General features: G+C 42.0%; 1 protein-coding gene across 1 annotated transcript; it reads left to right on the top strand.

Moving 5' to 3' along the window:
• ddx49 (DEAD (Asp-Glu-Ala-Asp) box polypeptide 49) lies at positions 1–13,577 on the top strand. The gene is made up of 13 exons (XM_014149364.3): positions 1–285; positions 489–612; positions 709–794; positions 884–1,005; positions 1,560–1,747; positions 2,102–2,242; positions 12,120–12,195; positions 12,326–12,402; positions 12,515–12,612; positions 12,695–12,769; positions 12,934–13,022; positions 13,136–13,207; positions 13,314–13,577. The coding sequence occupies exons 1-13, from the start codon at positions 171–173 to the stop codon at positions 13,482–13,484; spliced, it is 1,434 nt and encodes a 477-aa protein (XP_014004839.1). The 5' UTR covers positions 1–170; the 3' UTR covers positions 13,485–13,577.
• The last annotated feature ends 24 nt before the right edge of the window (positions 13,578–13,601 follow it).

Raw genomic sequence — 13,601 nt, 5'->3', positions numbered from 1 at the left:
CAATTGCGTCATCCATAGGAGGAGCAGATATTGACGTCACCAAAATGCGACAGACGTAAGCTAACACGAGGATGATTTTCTGGGATTTCAGTGGATAATTTTGAAGATTTTGGCTCACAAAACTAAGTATAATCTATATTTTTCAATCTGGAATTTTGGAGAACTGCAAAATGTCGGATTTTTCCTCTCTCGGTCTGTCAGATTGGCTGATTCAACAATGTAAACAAATGGGGATCAGTAAACCAACTCAAGTCCAGGAAAACTGTATGCCACCGATTCTGGAAGGTAACACTTAACGTTTGCTAACAAACTATGTATTATTTCTTGTAATGTTTATTTTTTAAATATAAGGTTTAACCTTTATTTACCCAGGTAGCAGTTTAATGAGAACACATAACTTCTAGCTACAATAACGACCTGGTCAAGAGAGTAAACTAACTAGCTATCAACAGACTTTTTTGAGATATGATTTTGCCCCTCTTGTCTAGGTCGGGATTGTATGGGTTGTGCCAAGACTGGCAGTGGAAAGACAGCTGCCTTTGTGCTACCAGTGCTACAGAAATTATCTGAGGACCCATATGGAATCTTCTGTTTAGTTCTCACACCTACCAGGTTGGTGAATCTTCCGATAATTGTGAACAATCTTCTGGAAAAGGCATGTATATAATGTTAAATGTTGTGTAATGTTTAAACTTGTGTCTTTTGCAGGGAATTGGCTTACCAGATTGCCGAACAGTTTAGAGTCCTGGGAAAACCAATGGGCTTGCGGGACTGCATCATTGTTGGTGGAATGGGTAATGTTGATTACCAACAACACTGCCTCTCATTGCATTCTTATTCAGTCGTCCAGTATGTTCTAATGTTCTGGTGATGTTCCCAACAGATATGATTACACAGGCCTTGGAGCTCTCTAAGAAGCCCCACGTTGTTGTAGCCACTCCAGGAAGACTGGCAGACCACATTCGGAGCTCCGACACATTCAGCATCAAGAAGATCCAGTTTCTGGTGAGTTTGTTGGAGAAGAAATTAATTGGTGTCCACAAAGGCAATTATGTTTGAGGATGTCTAGGTGAGTATGTCTCACTGAACCAAAACAGTGAGACTATTATGAACTACCTTTATATTATTAACTACCTTGTGTGTTGAGAATGTTTTTTTCCCCCATTACAGGCTGACCACACCGGTCGTGTTCGTTGCAAAATAAATGTAGAAATCTGCTCGCGTGATATTTAACCTGCGTGTCGTGATCGCGTTTGGTGTGGGAGGACAAAATAAATGTATGCACGATGGCGCACGCGTGCAGCCGGTTTGGGTTTCGTGTTAGTGTTGAATTTTTATTTTTTCTATAGCTTATTCTTGATTTATCATTGTACTTGTCAGGATGCACGGTCATCTGCATGCCTTCTATTAGGAAGTAAAAATCAATTTTGTTAAATATCTTGTGCAAAATGTGACAAGTCATAGAGCCTAATGGTAACTTGAAATTTGACTTTGACATTTTATTTTGTGACATAATGCTAATTGTAATGCACGGGCCAAATGGTAATTGTCTCTGGTAGATCCTTGATGAGGCCGACCGCCTGCTTGAGCAAGGCTGCACAGACTTTACCAAAGACTTGGAGGTGATCCTGGCCGCGGTGCCTGCCAAACGCCAGACGCTGCTGTTCAGTGCCACCCTCACAGACACACTACAGGAGCTCAAGGGCATCGCCATGAACAGGCCCTTCTTCTGGGAAAGCAAGTCCGAGTAAGCTCTTAGCATGACTGACAACATGATGCACTACATTGGTACATTACATGATTAGTTGCATAAATATGCATGTAGAGGTAAACCTCATTCTTCAAAACAGGGCATGTCTGTCTTATGTTCTATTCCATAATTGTTTATCATTTGTGTGCCCATGTGTATTTTAAACATTTTGACATGTAAGTTGTACGCTGAACTGAGTGGGAAAGGATTCTCAATTTCATTGACTGGTTAAATGAATGTTATTTTCTCTTGATTATCAACAAATGGAGTAGCTCTTTGCTCTTTTTTTTAAAAACAAAATGTGCTATATTGGTTCAACATAATTACATTTTAAGTGTATTTTTCTCATAGAGTCCGCACGGTAGAAGAGTTGGATCAAAGGTACATCCTGACACCAGAGAAAGTGAAAGATGCCTACCTAGTGCACCTGATCCAGAAGTTTCAAGATGAGCACGACGACTGGTCGATCATGATCTTCACCAACACCTGCAAGTAAGAATGCCTTTGATCCCAATTGCTCCGGGAAGTCGCTCTGGATAAGAGTGTCTGCTAAATTACCCAAACAATTGATTATCAGACACTCAACAAGAAGGTCTGATTTCATTATTGCTGAAACAGGATCCAAGAGGTAAATATAAAGATCCAGTCAATTTAAACAATTGGAAGCCTCTTACACTTCAGTGTTGTGATGCAAAATGCATAGCGCATAGAATTTAAAAAGGTATTGTTGGATATTATTCATCCTAATCAGACAGATTTTTTTACATGGACGATACATTGGAGATAATATAAGAGAAGTACTGGAAACAATAGAACACTATGAAAAATCTGGGAAACCAGGCCTAGTATTCATAGCTGATTTTGAAAAGGCTTTTGATAATGTATGACTGGTGTTTATATATAAATGCCTGGAATATTTCAATTTTGGAGAATCTCTCCTAAAATGGGTTGAAGTTATGTATAGTAACCCTAGGTGTAAAATAGTAAACAATGGCTACGTCTCAAAAAGTTTTAAACTGTCTAGCGGAGTAAAACAAGGTTGTCCACTATTGACATATCTGTTTATTATTGCCATCGAAATGTTAGCTGTTAAAATCAGATCCAACAATAATATCAAGAGGTTAGAAATCCAGGGCTTAAAAACAAAGGTGTCATTGTACGCTGATTATTCATGTTTTCTTTTAAATACACAATTTGGATCCCTCCACAGTCTCATAGAGGATCTAGGTACTTTTTTCTAACCTCTCTGGATTACAACAAAATGATGATCAGTTTACTATTGCGTATTGGATTACTAAAAATACAGCTTTTACATTACCGTGTAGTTTACCAATAAAATGATCTGACGGTGCTGTGGACATACTCGGTATACATATCCCAAAAGAAAGAAATGAACTCACTCCAATAAATTTGAATAGAAAGTTAGCAAAAATGGATAAGATCTTGCTACAATGGAAAGGATAATACCTGTCTATTTGTGGAAAAGTCTATCTGATTAACTCATTAGTCATATCCCAGTTTACCTATTTGCTTATGGTCTTCCCTACACCTAGCAACCTGTTTTTAAAATTATATGAGCAAAAAAGATTCCATTTTATTTGGAAGGGCAAGCCAGACAAAATTAAACAGGCCTATGTATATAATGAATATGAATTCGGAGGGCAGAAATGATTAAATATTAAAGCGTTAGGCCTCTCACTAAAGACGTCAGTCATACAAAAGTTTATTTAAATCCGAACTGGTTCTCTAGCAGATTAGTAAGAATGTCTTACCCCATGTTCAGGAATGGCCTTTTCCCCTTTATTCAGATTACAACCTCTCAATTTCGGTTATTTGAAAACAAAATCATCTCCAAAATATCGCTATTTAAAAAGTCATAGAAATTTGGTTGCAATTTCAGTTTAATCCACCAGAAAATATAATGCAACATATTGTGGTTAAACTCAAATATACTAATTTAATAAAAAAACATTATTTAAAAAAAAAAAAGTTTAAGAAAGGTATCTTTGTAAATTATATCATAAACAGGACTGGTGGAGTTATGTCACACATGCAGCTAACAAAAATATATGGAAATGTCTCCTCTACCCAAAACTACAACTAACTAATTGCAGGATTACTGCAAAAAATGGAAGAGGTAAGTGAAAGGGGGGAAAGTAAGGAACTTGTCTGCTGGCCCTGCATTAAAGACCAAAATTGGTTAAAGAAAATTGTGATAAATAAAAAAGTATACCAGTTTCATTTAATGACCAAAAAATGTACAGCTGTGCCATATAGTTGGGAAGAGATTTTCAATGTACCGATTCCATGGCACATGGTTTATGAACTGATACGCAAAACAAAGCCGGATTCAAAACACAGAATTTTTCAATTGAAATTTCATACAAATTTCTTGCAACCAATAGAATGTTATATATGGGAGATATAACCATCCCAGTTCTGCAGAATTTGCTGCGAAGAGACTGAATCATTAGATCATTTGTTTTGGTACTGTATATATGTAGCTTGCTTTTGGTCGCAGGTCCAGGAATGGTTGAAGAAGTGCAACATTTACCTGGAGCTAACTCTGCAGATAGCAATACTGTGGGATTTGGAAAGTCATAGTCAATCGATCAATAATATAATACTTTTAGCAAAAAATGTAATCTTTAATGTACAATCTGTAGAAACTATGAGAATAGAAAGGTTCAGAACTTTTGCGAAACATCACAGTTTAAAAATATATGGCTAATGGAAATAAAAAATGGTTGTGTTAAGAGATGGATGGGAGGGGTTGAGTGGAGCTGAAGGTTGGCAATTAAAAACAATAAGATAACTAATGTAAAATACAGTGCCTTGCAAAAGTATTCACCCCCTTGGTGTTTTTCCTATTTTGTTGCATTACAACCTGTAATATAAATTTATTTTTATTTGGATTTCATGTAATGGACATATACAAAATAGTCCAAATTGGTGAAGTGAAATTAAAAAAATAACTTGTTTCAAAACAATTTTTATGGAAAAGTGGTGCGTGCGTATGTATTCACCCCCTTTGCTATGAAGCCCCTAAATAAGATCTGGTGCAACCAATTACCTTCAGAAGTCACATAATTAGTTAGATTGCACACAGGTGGACTTTAAGTGTCACATGATCTCAGTGTATATATACACCTGTTCTGAAAGGCCCCAGAGTCTGCAACACCACTAAGCAAGGGGCACCACCAAGCAAGCGGCACTATGAAGACCAAGAGCTCTCCAAACAGGTCAGGGACAAAGTTGTGGAGAAATACAGATCAGAGTTGGGTTATAAAAAAAATATCAGAAACTTTGAAAATCCCACGGAGCACCATTAAATCCATTATTAAAAAATTGAAAGAATATGGCACCACAACAAACTTGCCAAGAGAGTGCCGCCCACCAAAACTCAGACCAGGCAAGGAGGACATTAATCAGAGAGGCAACAAAGAGACCAAAGATAACCCTGAAGGAGCTGCAAAGCTCCACAGCGGAGACTTTAAGCCGTACACTCCACAGAGCTGGGCTTTACGGAAGAGTGGCCAGAAAAAAAATAAGCAAACATGTTTGGTGTTCGCCAATAGGCATGTGGGATACTCTCCAAACATATGGAAGAAGGTACTCTGGTCAGATGAGACTAAAATTGAGACTTATGGCCATCAAGGAAAACGCTATGTCTGGCACAAACCCAACACCTCTCATCACCTCGAGAACACCATTTAGCACCATCCATCATCCCCAGCGGCAGCATCATGCTGTGGGGATGTTTTTCATCGGCAGGGACTGGGAAACTGGTCAGAATTGAAGGAATGATGGATGGTGCTAAATACAGGGAAATTCTTGAGGGAAAGCTGTTTCAGTCTTCCAGAGATTTGAGACTGGGACGGGGGTTCACCTTCCAGCAGGGCAAGGACCCTAAGCATACTGCTAAAGTAACACTCGAGTGGTTTAAGGGGAAACATTTAAATGTCTTGGAATGGCCTAGTCAAAGCCCAGACCTCAATCCAATTGTGAATCTGTGGTATGACTTTAAGATTGCGAAACCCATCCAATTTGAAAGAGCTGGAGCAGTTTTGCCTTGAAGAATGGGCAAAAATCCCAGTGGCTAGATGTGCCAAGCTTATAGAGACATACCCCAAGAGACTTGCAGCTGTAATTGTTGCAAAAGGTGGCTCTACAAAGTATTGACTTTGGGGGGGGGGGGGAATAGTTATGCACGCTCAAGTTATGTTTTTTGTCTTTTTTCTTGTTTGTTTCACAATAAAAAATATTTTGCATCTTCGAAGTATATCTTCATACTCATAATCCAAGATGGCGCAGCAGTCAGACGTCTTTGTCCTGTCGTGTCCCTTGTATATATCTTTTTACATCTTTTTCTTCGCATATCTGTTTAAAATATTTTCCTAAACCTCAACTTCTAAACACTCTCCTGCATCCCGCCTCACCCAATGTGGCGTGGATCTGTTTTTTTTCCCGAAAGTATTTCTATTTACTTCGGATCTGGAATCCCTCAACTGAAGCTAGCCAGCTAACTACCTACCAGCTATCAGTCAGCAAACCATTGCTAGCGGTCATCAGCTAACCTTTAGCTCGGAAAGCTCTCGCCAGTTCGAACAACGTGACTCAAACCAGAGCATAACGGACCTATTATTATTTTATATATTTTTTCCCCACATCCCCAGATTCCTACCACAAACTCTGAACATTTTCATCTGGATTTTCGCAACTAGCTAACCGCAATCCCGGGTGACTACTCCTGGCTAGCGTTTCCATCCCAGAGCAAGCACCAATTAGCCTGAAGCTAACTTACTAGCACCGGTCTGTTAACTGCTAGCTTGCTTGCCCCGGTCTGTTAACTGCTAGCTTGCTTGCCCCGGTCTGCTAACTGCTAGCTTGCTTGCCCCGGTCTGCTAACTGCTAGCTTGCTTGCCCCGGTCTGCTAACTGCTAGCTTGCTTGCCCCGGTCTGCTAACTGCTAGCTTGCTTGCCCCGGTCTGCTAACTGCTAGCTTGCTTGCCCCGGTCTGCTAACTGCTAGCTTGCTTGCCCCGGTCTGCTAACTGCTAGCTTGCTTGCCCCGGTCTGCTAACTGCTAGCTTGCTTGCCCCGGTCTGCTAACTGCTAGCTTGCTTGCCCCGGTCTGCTAACTGCTAGCTTGCTTGCCCCGGTCTGCTAACTGCTAGCTTGCTTGCCCCGGTCTGCTAACTGCTAGCTTGCCTGCCCCGGTCTGCCAACTGCTCGCTTGCTAACCCGGTCTGCTAACTGCTAGGTTGTTTAGCCCCGGCCTACTAACTGTTAGCATCGGCCTGCTAACTGTCTGAATCGCCATGTCCCCAGTCAGCCCAACCACTCACTGGACCCATATGTTCACTTGGCTACGCATGCTTCTCTCTAATATCAATATGCCTTGTCCATTACTGTCCTGGTTAGTGATTACTGTCTTATTTCACTGTAGAGCCTCTAGCCCTGCTCAATATCCACCTCCTACATATGCGATGACATCACCTGGTTTAAACGTCTCTAGAGACATATCTCTCTCATCATTACTCAATGCCTAGGTTTACCTCCAATGTACTCACATTCCTACCTTACCTTTGTCTGTACACTATGCCTTGAATCGATGCTATTGTGCCCAGAAACCTGCTCCCTTTACTCTCTGTTCCGAACGTGCTAAATGGCCAGTTCTTATAGCCTTTAGCCGTACCCTTATCCTACTTCTCCTCTGTTCCTCTGGTGATGTGGAGGTTAATCCAGGTCCTGCAGTGCCTAGCTCCACTCCCACTCCCCAGGTGCTCTCATTTGTTGACTTCTGTAACTGTAAAAGCCTTGGTTTCATGCATGTTAACATTAGAAGCCTACTCCCTAAGTTTGTTTTAGTCATTGCTTTAGCACACTCTGCCAACCCGGATGTCTTAGCCGTGTCTGAATCCTGGCATAGGAAAACCACCAAAAACCCTGAAATCTCCATCGCTGACTATAACATTTTCCGCCAAGATAGAATTGCCAAAGGGGGCGGTGTTGCAATCTACTGCAAAGATAGCCTGCAGAGTTCTGTATTACTATCCAAGTCTGTACCCAAACAATTCGAGCTTCTACTTCTAAAAATGCACCTTTCCAGAAACAAGTCTCTCACTGTTGCCGCTTGCTATAGACCTCCCTGCCCCCAGCTGTGCCCTCGATACCATATGTGAATTGATTGCCCCCCATCTATCTTCTGAGCTCGTGCTACTAGGTGACCTAAACTGGGACATGCTTAACACCCCGGCCATCCTACAATCTAAGCTTGATGCCCTCAATCTCACACAAATTATCAATGAACCTACCAGGTACAACCCCAAATCCGTAAACACGGGCACCCTCATAGATGTCATTCTAACTAACTCGCCCTCCAAATACACCTCTGCTGTTTTCAATCAAGACCTCAGTGATCACTGCCTCATTGCCTGCATCCGTAATGTGTCGGCGACCAAACGACCACCCCTCATCACTGGCAAACACTTCTGCGAGCAGGCCTTTCTAATCGACCTGGCCGGGCTATCCTGGAATGACAGACCTCATCCCGTCAGTAGATGATGCCTGGCTATTCTTCAAATGTGCCTTCCTCACCATCTTGAATAAGCATGCCCCATTAAAAAAAAAAAGAACTATGAATAGATATAGTCCTTGGTTCACTCCAGACCTGTCTGCCCTTGACCAGCACAAAAACATCCTGTGGCGTTCTGCATTAGCATCGAAAAGCCCCCGTGATATGCAACTTTTCAGGGAAGTTTGGAACAAATATAAACAGGCGGTTAGGAAAGCTAAGGCTAGCTTTTTCAAACAGAAATTTGCATCCTGTAGTACTAACTCAAAAAGGTTCTGGGACACTGTAAAGTCCATGGAGAATAAGAGCACCTCCTCCCAGCTGCCCACTGCTCTGAGGCTAGGAAACACTGTTACCTCCGATAAATCCACTATAATTGAGAATTTCAATAAGCATTTCTCTACGGCTGGCAATGCTTTCCACCTGGCTACCCCTACCCCAGTCAACTGCCCAGCACCCTCCACAGCAACCCGCCAATGCCCCCACCAGTTCTCCTTCACCCAAATCCAGATAGCTGATGTTCTGAAAGAGCTGTAAAATCTGGACCCCTACAAATCAGCCAGGCTAGACAATCTGGACCCTCTCTTTCTAAAATTATCTGCCGAAATTGTTGCAACTCCTATTACTAACCTGTTCAACCTCTTTCGTATCGTCTGAGATTCCCAAAGATTGGAAAGCTGCCGCGTTCATCCCCCTCTTCAAAGGGGGTGACACTAGACCCAAACTGCTACAGACCTATATCTATCCTACCCTGTCTTTCTAAGGTCTTCGAAAGCCAAGTTAACAAACAGATTACTGACCATTTCGAATCTCACCGTACCTTCTCCGCTATGCAAGCTGGTTTCAGAGCTGGTCATGGGTGCACCTCAGCCACGCTCAAGGTCCTAAACGACATCATAACCGCCATCGATAAGAGACATTACTGTGCAATCACCACATTGTTATTGGCAGACTCGACAGCCTTGGTTTCTCAAATGATTGCCTCGCCTGGTTTACCAACTACGGCTCTGACTTAGAATACGTGGACAATTACAAATACCTGGGTGTCTGGTTAGACTGTAAACTCTCCTTCCAGACTCACATTAAGCATCTCCAATCCAAAATTAAATCTAGAATCGGCTTCCTATATCGCAACAAAGCATTCTTCACTCATGCTGCCAAATATACCCTCGTAAAACGGACCATCCTACCGATCCTCGACTTCGGTGATGTCATCTATAAAATAGCCTCCAACACTCTACTCAACAAACTGGATGCAGTCTATCACAGTGCCATCCGTTTTGTCACCAAAGCCCCATACACTACCCACCATTGCGACCTGTACGCTCTCGTTGGTTGGCCCTAGCTTCATACTCGTCGCCAAACCCACTGGCTACAGGTTATCTACAAGTCTCTGCTAGGTAAAGCCCCGCCTTATCTCACCTCACTGGTCACTATGGCAGCACCCACTCGTAGCACGCGCTCCAGCAGGTATATCTCACTGGTCACCCCCAAAGCCAATTCCTCCTTTGGCCGTCTTTCCTTCCAGTTCTCTGCTGCCAATGACTGGAACGAACTGCAAAAATCTCTGAAGCTGGAGACTCATATCTCCCTCACTAGCTTTAAGCACCAGCTGTCAGAGCAGCTCACAGATCACTGCACCTGTACATAGCCCATCTGTAAACAGCCCATCTATCTACCTACCTCATCCCCATACTGTATTTATTTATTTATCTTGCTCCTTTGCACCCCAGTATCTCTTCTTGCACATTCATCTTCTGCACATCTACCATTCCAGTGTTTAATTGCTATATTGTAATTACACCATGGCCTATTTATTGCCTTAACTTACCTCAATTGCACTCACTGTATATAGACTTTTTGTTTTCTTTTATTCTACTGTATTATTGACTGTATGTTTTGTTTATTCCATGTGTAACTCTGTTGTTGTATGTGTCGAATTGCTATGTTTTATCTTGGCCAGGTCGCAGTTGCAAATGAGAACTTGTTCTCAACTAGCCTACCAGTTAATTAAATAAAGGTGAAATAAATAAAAGTGGTAGGCATGTTGTGTAAATTAAATTATACAAACCCCCCCCCACCCCCCCCCCCCAAATCCATTGTAATTCCAGGTTGTAAGGCAACAAAATAGGAAAAATGCCAAGGGGGGTGAATACTTTCGCAAGCCACTGTATGCTGTGTTCATAACATGTATTTAGGTCCAGAACTTTTGTCGAACAAAACAATTAAAAATAGTTCTCAAAATAGTTTCAGAGATAGATGGGATGGGTTGACGCCCCATACATTGTGTCCGTAAAATGTATATGGTGTGTGTATTATATATATATATATATATTGCTAAAAAATAAAGGGAACACTAAAATAACACCACCTAGATCTGAATGAATGAAATAATCTTATGAAATACTTTCTTTACATAGTTGAATGTGCTGACAACAAAATCACACAAATAATCAATGGAAATCCAATTTATCAACCCATGGAGGTCTGGATTTGGAGTCACACTCAAAATTAAAGTGGAAAACCACACTACAGGCTGATCCAACTTTGATGTAATGTCCTTAAAACAAGTCAAAATGAGGCTCAATAGTGTGTGTGTGGCCTCCACGTGCCTGTATGACCTCCCTACAACGCCTGGGCATGCTCCTGATGAGGTGGCGGATGGTCTCCTGAGGGATCTCTTCCCAGACCTGGATTAAAGCATCCGCCAACTCCTGGACAGTCTGTGGTGCAACATGGCGTTGGTGGATGGAGCGAGACATGATGTCCCAGATGTGCTCAATTGGATTCAGGTCTGGGGAACGGGAGGGCCAGTCCATAGCATCAATGCCTTCCTCTTGCAGGAACTGCTGACACACTCCAGCCACATGAGGTCTAGTATTGTCTTGCATTAGGAGGAACCCAGGGCCAACCGCACCAGCATATGGTCTCACAAGGGGTCTGAGGATCTCATCTCGGTACCTAATGGCAGTCAGGCTCCTCCTGCTCCTCCTTGCACAAAGGCGGAGGTAGCGGTCCTGCTGCTGGGTTGTTGCCCTCCTACGGCCTCCTCCACGTCTCCTGATGTACTGGCCTGTCTCCTGGTAGCGCCTCCATGCTCTGGACACTACGCTGACAGACACAGCAAACCTTCTTGCCACAGCTCGCATTGATGTGCCATCCTGGATGAGCTGCACTACCTGAGCCACTTGTGTGGGTTGTAGACTCCGTCTCATGCTACCACTAGAGTGAAAGCACCGCCAGCATTCAAAAGTGACCAAAACATCAGCCAGGAAGCATAGGAACTGAGAAGTGGTCTGTGGTCACCACCTGCTGAACCACTCCTTTATTGGGGGTGTCTTGCTAATTGCCTATAATTTCCACCTGTTGTCTATTCCATTTGCACAACAGCATGTGAAATTTATTGTCAATCAGTGTTGCTTCCTAAGTGGACAGTTTGATTTCACAGAAGTGTGATTGACTTGGAGTTACATTGTGTTGTTTAAGTGTTCCCTTTATTTTTTTGAGCAGTGTATTTACAAAAATATAGGGGGATTTGACTGGTACTGCGTGTGTGTGTGTGTGTGTGTGTGTGTGTGAGTGTGTATATATATATTTACAAAAATGATACCGACAATTACATAGATTCCATCAATCTGCACTATTAAAGCTGATCTAACCCCTAGAAATAAAAAATGTAGATGACTGAAGACAACCAGTAGAACATGCTGCTGTATCGGCCTTTTGACATACTTTGTCAATATAGAATTACTGTTAGACATCGAATCATTAATGCATTGCATTCTTCCTACAGGAATTGCCAAATCCTCACAATGATGATGCAGAAATTCAACTTTCCAACCATCTCCTTGCATTCAATGATGAAGCAGGTAAACAGCCCCAGCTCCTGGGGTGTAGCTCTATATTCATTGATGGGTTACATGACAAGTTGAAACACATTTAACATGTGCTTCATAATAACTAATGTTAATTCGGACATTGGCCTTGTCTTTTTCATAGAAACAACGTTTCGCCAACCTCGCAAAGTTCAAGTCCAGTGTCTTTAAAATCCTGATTGCAACTGATGTGGCTTCCAGGTAAGAAAGCTGTATTCAACGTCAGTGTGTGTATAATCTTCACAAAACATTATCAATATATGGACAGGTTACAAACCATTGTGAATCTCTATTTTCATGTCCACATTGTCAGAGGTCTGGATATTCCAACAGTCCAGGTTGTCATCAACCACAACACGCCAGGTCTGCCCAAGATCTACATTCACAGAGTTGGCCGAACTGCCAGAGCAGGTAACATTCCTCCTTCGGTATCTCCGCCTGTTATAACATAGGCTGCTACTGTATAAACAACTTTTCTCTGATTTGTCTAAAGGAAGGCATGGTGTCTCGATCACACTGGTGACACAGTATGACATCCACTTGGTTCATTCCATCGAGGGGCAGATCCGTAAGTGTCAAACATGCATTGAAAAGTAGTCAGTTGTTTTAGTATTGCTTGCTACCAATTCCAATTCAGACATGCCTATTAGCCATTTGTGAGTATCACTACTTAGAATATGATCACAGGGCAGAAAGCTCAATTTAATTTGTTTTGCTTTCCCCTTTGTCCAGAGGCCAAACTGAAGGAATATCCAGTGGAGGAAAAAGAGGTTCTGAAGATCCTCACTCAAGTCAACGTGGCCAGACGGGAGTGTGAAATTGTACAAATACCTATTCTATTTATACACTGACATTTCCGTTGTGAACATGTGGCTGTTGGATAACAAGGGCTCATATTACTGCTGTGACTTCTCACCATTCCTTTTGTTTGCAGAAACTTGAGTCAACAGATTTTGATGAGAAAAAGGAGATCAACAAGAGAAAACAGATGATTTTGGAGGGGAAAGTATGTTCACCATGAGCCACACCTCCATGATCCGTGTTAAAAGGCTTTGCTGTGATGAGGGTTTTAGCCGATTTGTTCTGATATTCCAACTACTTTCCTGTCACAGGATCCAGACGTGGAGGCAAAGAGAAAGGCTGAACTGGAGAAGATAAGGAGTGAGAAGAGGAAGTTCAAGGAGAGGATACAGGAAACCATTCAGAAGAAACAACACGGGATGCAGAAGAAACTGATGAAGCAAAAACACATTCAAAAGAAAAAGGCAGAGAAGTCCACATAAAGCAACACTGTACATTTAACAAGGCCAGTTGTCATTATTGTGCAACATGTTTTATAATCTGTACGTTTCCAAATAAATGGCAGTGCATCAACATTTTACTTTCATAAAAATCAAAAC

This window comes from Salmo salar, chromosome 16 (assembly GCF_965601325.2).
Source record: "Salmo salar chromosome 16, fSalSal1, whole genome shotgun sequence".
Taxonomy (NCBI): Eukaryota; Metazoa; Chordata; class Actinopteri; order Salmoniformes; family Salmonidae; genus Salmo; species Salmo salar.
Note: the sequence above shows the minus strand (reverse complement) of the source record. Positions and strands in the feature narration are given on the sequence as shown.

Excerpts from the sequence above, each read along its gene's own strand:
- ddx49 (XM_014149364.3), top strand. The coding sequence starts at position 171 with ATGTCGGATTTTTCCTCTCTCGGTCTGTCAGATTGGCTGATTCAACAA. Across the intron at positions 12,613-12,694 it reads TGGCCGAACTGCCAGAGCAG|GAAGGCATGGTGTCTCGATC; the intron begins GTAACATTCCTC and ends ATTTGTCTAAAG. Across the intron at positions 13,023-13,135 it reads CCAGACGGGAGTGTGAAATT|AAACTTGAGTCAACAGATTT; the intron begins GTACAAATACCT and ends TTTTGTTTGCAG.